Raw genomic sequence first — 7380 nt, 5'->3', positions numbered from 1 at the left:
TGTCAAGTTCTTCCCATTGTCCAAATATATTCTTTCATTATAATATTATGTAAACTTATAGATGATGATGCACTTTTGTGTCATATTATTATGTCACGTATACTTTAACATAGCTATCACTTTCAATCAAAAGAATAATACTAATTCATATGTTTATGCTACGTACTTTGTTTTTTTCTTAATTATTTAAACTTAAATATTGATTTTTACACCTTTGACAACCACATTAGTCTTCACACACACACACACATATCTATGAATACGGATAATGTGTCCATTTATATTGGCTTACTTCTAGGATTGAAAAACACTGTATTTTATTTAAAATTTATTTTTTACAGGTAACTTTGTTTTATTGATTTGACCTGTTTATATCTAAAAAAATTATATATATATATATATATATATATATATATATATATATATATATATTTACTTTTATATATATAAGAAAGTGAAAACAAAGATACTGTTCGTATTTTTATAATTATTTTAGTATTAATTAAGTATTGGTGCGTATATTAATCTAAATTTAATAATTTTTAATATCTAATTCTTTAAATAGTCTATTAAATTTTATGTTATATTTTTTAAATGTAACATTATTTGAAGACTGCTACCAAATTGAAGATTCTTATTAGCTCTTTGTACTGTTTTCTAAACTATAAGTTCTAAGTAGATATGTTCCTGCTTGTGGGAAACCGGTTGAGACGTAAGTTTCATTGGTTAGAGATTGATTTGATAGTCAATTAGTTATTGGAAAATGTTTTTTAACAATTTTTCTTTTGGAAAATGTTATTTGGACAACAAAAGTTTGACACAATTTTGACAACGGCGACGTGGCAGCTGTGCATTGGCTCAGTGAATTGAAAACAAACCAGAAAAAACCCAAAATACCCCTCACCCCGGTTCACTGAGCCAATGCACAGCTGCCACATCGCCGTTGTCAAAATTGTGTCAAACTTTTGTTGTCCAAATAACATTTTCCTTTTCTTTTTGACAAATCTTTTACAATCGCTTGTATAATAGTTTAAGACTGGTTGATTTTAAATATACGGATCATCGAAAGACGACACATACTCTCTTATTTAAAAAAAAAAGTTGTTCAAATATAATGGTCCAACTATTATATATCCTCATCGTTCTAAATACAAAACATCATCGTGCCACACATTTCTTTTTATGAACATTCTTACTTTTCATATCTCATTTTGACATTTTCAACGCATGATGTTCCAAAATTTGTAATAGTTTCAGATGATCACAAACGACAGAGACATGATGAGTGGTTGACTTTGAGTAGCCCAGTTCATTGACTTTGGAATGCAATCCCTCACAATATTTTCAAAGTTTCAACTTCATCTGTACCATTACAAAACAGAAGAAAACCTGAACACTGAATATCAGAAACACCCACCCTTGAACACGAACAGATCCATGGCTTCCAATAATCTCGTCTTTCTTATCTTTGTTATTACCTTGTTGAACTTCCCAACCACTAAAGCACAGAACCAGGACAGGGTTTATTTTGAGTACCAAAAATGCAGTGCAAACAGAACATCTTCTACCAGCATCTATCAGAAGAACTTGATAACCCTTTTCTCTTCCTTCACTTCCAGCGCATCTGCTAAGTTATTCTACAACACCACCATCCTCAGCAGCAACAATACGGTGTATGGTTTGTTCATGTGTAGGGGTGACATACCCTTACGCCTGTGCAAACAATGCGTGGCCAACGCAACCGAGAAGTTATCTACAGAAACAGATTGTAACAACTCCGTAGAGGCTGTGATGTCGTACGCTGAATGCAAGCTTCGGTATTCCAATGTGCCCTTCTTCTCCGTCGTGGCCACGTCTCCAGAACATCGTCTTGTCAGCCTTAAGGATGTCTCCACCAACTCCACAATCAGCTTCATGAACTTCTTGCACAACGCAATGAACCGAACTGCAGAAGCAGCAGCGGTTTCGGATGCGAGGTTCTCGACAAAGGAAACGAACTTGTCCCATTCTGAGACCGTTTACACTCTCGCTCAGTGTACCCAGGATTTGTCACCGGAAAACTGCAGAACTTGCCTTGCAGAAGCAATAGAGGATCTTCCAACGTGTTGTGATGGAAAACAAGGAGCGAGAGTTGTGTTTCCGAGTTGTAACATTTGGTATGAGATGTACCCTTTCTATGGTCTTATCACTGATAATCCACCGGAAAGACTCGCTCCATCATCAGGTTTTTCTTCTTAGCCTTCATCTTCTAGGTTTTTCTTCTTCACTTCATCTTCTAGTTTTTTTTACATATATGAGACAAATTTGTCCAGAAATTATAAAAATGAACAAGTAAAAAAATATTATTGATCATGGAATAAATTGTCTAAGAGTTATACATCATTTGTACAATTAGGAGAACTTCTGACAATAACATTTCTTCCTAACGACTTTCTTTTTTTATAACAATAAATTTATTATGACTTTTAATGATTATTGTGCAAACTAAAATCGTCAGAACTTTGGACGATAAAAACCTCGTGTAGGAAGAAATGGAGGTTATTTATGAAACAATTGAGTTGGGGATATTCTTACCAAAATTCTCCATATAGTTTCTATGGTGAAGTGATAGATATTTAATAAGAGTGGTGTTAATTATTTGAATTTATTGATAGAAGTGGAGGGGAAATCTATGTACAAAAACTTCAACCCTCAAATTATTAAGAGGGAGTGAATAATCTAATAGTGAAAAAGTGGGATACCTTTGTAGTGGAATTAAATATTTATGAACTTTTTGGGTCTATAAAAGATATATTAACATATTTTGTTGATATTTTGTTAAATAATAATTAATATATTCATATCTTTTAAATAAAGTATTATTTTCCAATGTTTTAGAAATAATTATGTTTTTGGTGTAAGTTCAGATGTTCACTTAAAATAATTTTCTTATCGCATATTTTGATACAATCATCTTTGTATTAGGGTAATTTGTTCTTCAAATGAATACTAGTTAAATGTGTTCTAATGCTAAATTCAGCTTAAATTTATCAATAAAATAGTTAATATGTTATCAAAACTTTTAATAATACATTTGATCTATATTTATAATTTTTTTCTATAGACTTTTGATTAAATCAATCTAATTATAACCTAATTCCTTTTAATATGAATATTGACATATATAGACTAATTAAATGTTTAACTGGTTGTAATTGTGACCGATCCATTTTTTTCGTATTTAAACAACTTATCAAGATATTGCGGTTAATATCTAGCGATCAGTACACATACAATACAAATTATAACAGTGAGTATGTTATTACTTTGAGTCCATTAAGTCGGCTGAAAAGTAAATAATATTTCAATCAAAACAAAAATATATACTCATGTTTCTAATCAGTCATACTATTTTTCTTTTGCTGCATCATCTGACATAATTAGCTTTGATTTTGGTTGAGTGTTAAAACTACTGAAATATGCAGATAATTGTTCAAAGCAATTGGTAAAAATATTACAATCATTTTGGTTGTTTTTTTTCATTTTGATACAAAACTATTACAATTTTCTTTAGATATTCTAATGTTATTTAATTAGTAAAAACAAATATAATTAAACGAGATAACTGAATTCTCCCAACCAATATATAAAAATAGTTAAAAATAAAATATAAACTCTATTAATACAAAATGTAAATTTCAAACAACCAGGAAACTTAGAATTAGAAAAAAAAAACACATTTTCCAGAAATTTAAAAAAAAAACATTAATTGAGCATAAAATCCTCTGGACATCTCTCTCTTAATTGACTTCTATTGAAAGAATCCCTTATCTATGAAGTTAATAAGGGTTAACATTGAAGGCTCTCTTTTTTTTTTTTTTTATCTTTGACCCATTATACATTTTCATTGTCATTGCATCCTTAATCTAGCTCATTGCTTTAAAGACACTATATTCTATCATTTTTTAACATTACAATATCTTGTGTAGATTGTCATAGTCTAAAATGTGAAACTTAGATTAGTTCTAATTTACCAACACCTTTTACTTGTATTTAAATTTAGGAGATGTTTGATTTCTCTTAAATTAAAGTTTTGTGAACTTAATGAATTTATATTTTATGGCGGTAGTAGGGCTTGTTTCATTTAGGAGAGGTTTGTTTTTATCTTTTTTTTGAAATATTAAGGATGAGGGATATATGTTTACAAAAATGGAGAATTATACTAAAAATAATTCTAAATTTAGATTGATCTTCGTGTATACCTACTTCATTATCATAAACTTCACATATATGTTATTTGGTATTTTTTTATCATATATAATAACTTTTTTAATGGTAACTTTTGTCAACAGTATACTTTGATGTATTTAGGTTGTGTAACTATATTCTTTTACAAGATCATTCATCTGGATCAATTTTTTTTAGTTGTAGAAACTGTATGCTTTCACATTTTTATAATCATGGTATTAGTTTATAGGTTTTATTAATGACTATTGTTTTCCACGGAAACTAACTAACAATTCTAATCATATTTTTCAACTCACAATACTAAAATCTAAAAGATTTCTTAACATGATGAACTTAATTAGATCAACTAGTTGTTTGCATGAAGAAAAAAAATTCATAAATAATATTCTAGTTTATAAATTTTTAACAAGTTGCTTTTATATGCTTGTTATCAATATACCATGACCTAATAGAATGTTAATATTTTTTTTATACAGGAAAAAGTCGATCACAAACTATTATCGTGATCCTTACTTCCGCTATTACTTTGTCAGGACTACTTTTCGGCATTTGCTGTTATAGTTTGATTCGAAGAAAAACAAGAAAGAGTAATAAAATTATACTCATAGAAAATTGTAAGTATGATAAAGAAGAAAAAAAACTATAATACTTATTTTTCATTTAGAATACTTAATGAAATTTTAAACTTGGATTAACGATTGAAGTTCTTTTTAGTTGGACTTGAAAGTTTCACTGTAGAGTCCTTGCAATTCAAGTTGGCAATAATTGAAGCAGCAACAAACAACTTTGCAGATGACAATAAGATAGGCAAAGGAGGATTTGGAGAAGTTTACAAGGTAAGAAAATTGTGTTATTTTGTTTACTGTACGTTCTTGCTTTAAGATTAATAATTATCTATTTTTTAGGGTATTCTTATTGATGGAACATCTATAGCGGTAAAAAGACTTTCAAGAAATTCTAAACAAGGTTTAGAGGAGTTTAAAAATGAAGTTATGTTGATAGCCAAATTCCAACATAGAAACTTAGTAACTTTCAAAGGATTTTGTCTTGATGAGGAAGAGAAGATACTTATCTATGAATATGTGCCAAACAAGAGTTTGGACTACTTCTTATTTGGTTTGATTCTTTTCATCTCTCTTTAGTTTCTTTTAAGTTTAATATATATATATATATATATATATATATTTGAGTTTGCTAATTTATGTAATCTCTTAAAGTGTATCAAATTTTAGTTAACAAAAATACCCTCATATATTATGGATTCTAAGTTTTAAGGTTAAGGGTATTTGAATAATTTCTTTTTTTCTAATTTTTTATTTTAAATTAAAAATAAAAGTTATTAAAATACCCTTATATTTAAAGTATATTCTTTTATGAATAAGATTTCTTTTGTCAAATAAAAGTTGGTACACTTTACAAAGTTACGTAAGTTAGCAAACTCCGTATATATAATATGCATATTTAAGATATTTAATATATTGTTTTTTAAACCTTTAAGATATATCACTTAAGTTTCTCACATAATGAATGTTTTTGTAGGTACTAAACAAGTGTTTTTGACTTGGTCTGAGCGTTATAAAATAATAGAAGGGATTGCTAGAGGAATTTTATATTTACACGACCATTCTCGACTTAAAGTTATACATCGTGATCTCAAACCCAGTAATGTACTATTAGATGAAAATATGAATCCAAAGATTTCAGATTTTGGTCTTGCTAGAATTGTTGAAAATGATCAACAAGAAGGAAGTACAAAGAGAATTATTGGAACATAGTAAGTTTTGGATATCGTTCCTACATTAATTATCATTCCTTCACAACATGCTTACAATTATTTGTCATTTTTCTTCTAATTTTGCAGTGGTTATATGTCTCCAGAGTATGCAATGTTTGGTCAATTTTCTGAAAAATCAGATGTTTACAGTTTTGGAGTTATGATTCTCGAAATTGTCAGTGGAAAAAAGAATATAGGTTCATATGAACCACATCGTATTGTTAATTGTCTTTTGAATTTTGTGAGTATAATATAATTTTGCCATATTTTTATTTTATTATCATTTATGCTTAATGTATAAATGAAATTAGTTTATAACCTAAAAAGTGTAATAATTTGGCTAAATTTACCAATTGTTACAGGTATGGGAGCATTGGAGGGATGAAACACCATTGAGTACATTAGATCCAGATTTAAAAGAAAATCATTCTAATATTGAAGTCATTAGATGTGTTAAGATTGGTTTATTATGCGTTCAAGAAAATCCAGATGCTAGACCTACAATGTTAACCATTGTCTCATATCTCAATGGTCACTTAGTTGAATTACCTTCTCCCCTAGAACCGACATTTTCTTTGAATCGAAGAACAAATCCAATTGTTGCACACAATCCAAGTTTGAGGCAATCTATCAACAATTCCGTATCAGTATCAGTCAATGAGATGTCTACAAGTAATTTTTATCCTCGATAATTTTATGTTAAATATCTATACATATTTTGTTGAATCATATTATATTATTTAAGACTTAACTATATCATACCTATCAAATTATAATTGAGTGTATTATCAAATTGTATAATCCTTTTGAATTTAACTTTGTTTATCCATCATCTATAATATATTTTTATAATGATGAATGGTATATATATATATATATATATATATATATATATATATATATATATATATATATATATGTGTGTGTGTGTGTGTGTGAACTTTTTTATTTAAGTAATAAAGTCATTTTTTTAATTATAAATAACAAATTGCAACAAAAAAATTAACAAAAAATTATTTATTCTTTCAATTTTCATATATTTAACATCCTTTACATTCTAAAATGTTAATTATATATATTAACTTTCTATAAATGAACATTTCGTTTGTTTTTTTTTTTTTTTCAAATAACACATTATACACATTTAACCATTAGCTAATGTTATAAACATACATAAATTGTTGAAATATCTACCAAATAATACTATTATAAACATTACATAAATTGTTGAAATATCTACCAAATAATACTGTTATAAACATTATACTATGATGACTGTAAATTAGATCACATGTTAGATTATATTATTGATCCTTAACATATTATTTTACCTCTCTTTGTTATAAATATAATTGATAGAAATTAAATTTGTCTTTTGT

General features: G+C 27.7%; 1 protein-coding gene across 2 annotated transcripts; it reads left to right on the top strand.

Annotated features, from left to right (window-relative positions):
• The first annotated feature begins 1425 nt into the window (after positions 1-1425).
• Positions 1426-6693, top strand: LOC124847841 (cysteine-rich receptor-like protein kinase 25). Of its 2 annotated transcripts, XM_088108936.1 has the most exons (8): positions 1438-2211; positions 3020-3048; positions 4711-4841; positions 4942-5063; positions 5133-5343; positions 5767-6001; positions 6089-6242; positions 6364-6693. In XM_088108936.1, the coding sequence occupies exons 1-8, from the start codon at positions 1438-1440 to the stop codon at positions 6691-6693; spliced, it is 1986 nt and encodes a 661-aa protein (XP_087965062.1). The 2 variants fall into 2 exon arrangements, with proteins under 2 accessions (XP_087965063.1, XP_087965062.1); XM_088108937.1 differs by lacking the exon at positions 3020-3048 and having other exon boundaries at positions 1426-2224; positions 4704-4841.
• The last annotated feature ends 687 nt before the right edge of the window (positions 6694-7380 follow it).

Source organism: Vigna umbellata, chromosome 3, assembly GCF_029865625.1.
Source record: "Vigna umbellata cultivar VRB3 chromosome 3, Vumbellata_1.0, whole genome shotgun sequence".
In the NCBI taxonomy this organism is placed as follows: Eukaryota; Viridiplantae; Streptophyta; class Magnoliopsida; order Fabales; family Fabaceae; genus Vigna; species Vigna umbellata.
Note: the sequence above shows the minus strand (reverse complement) of the source record. Positions and strands in the feature narration are given on the sequence as shown.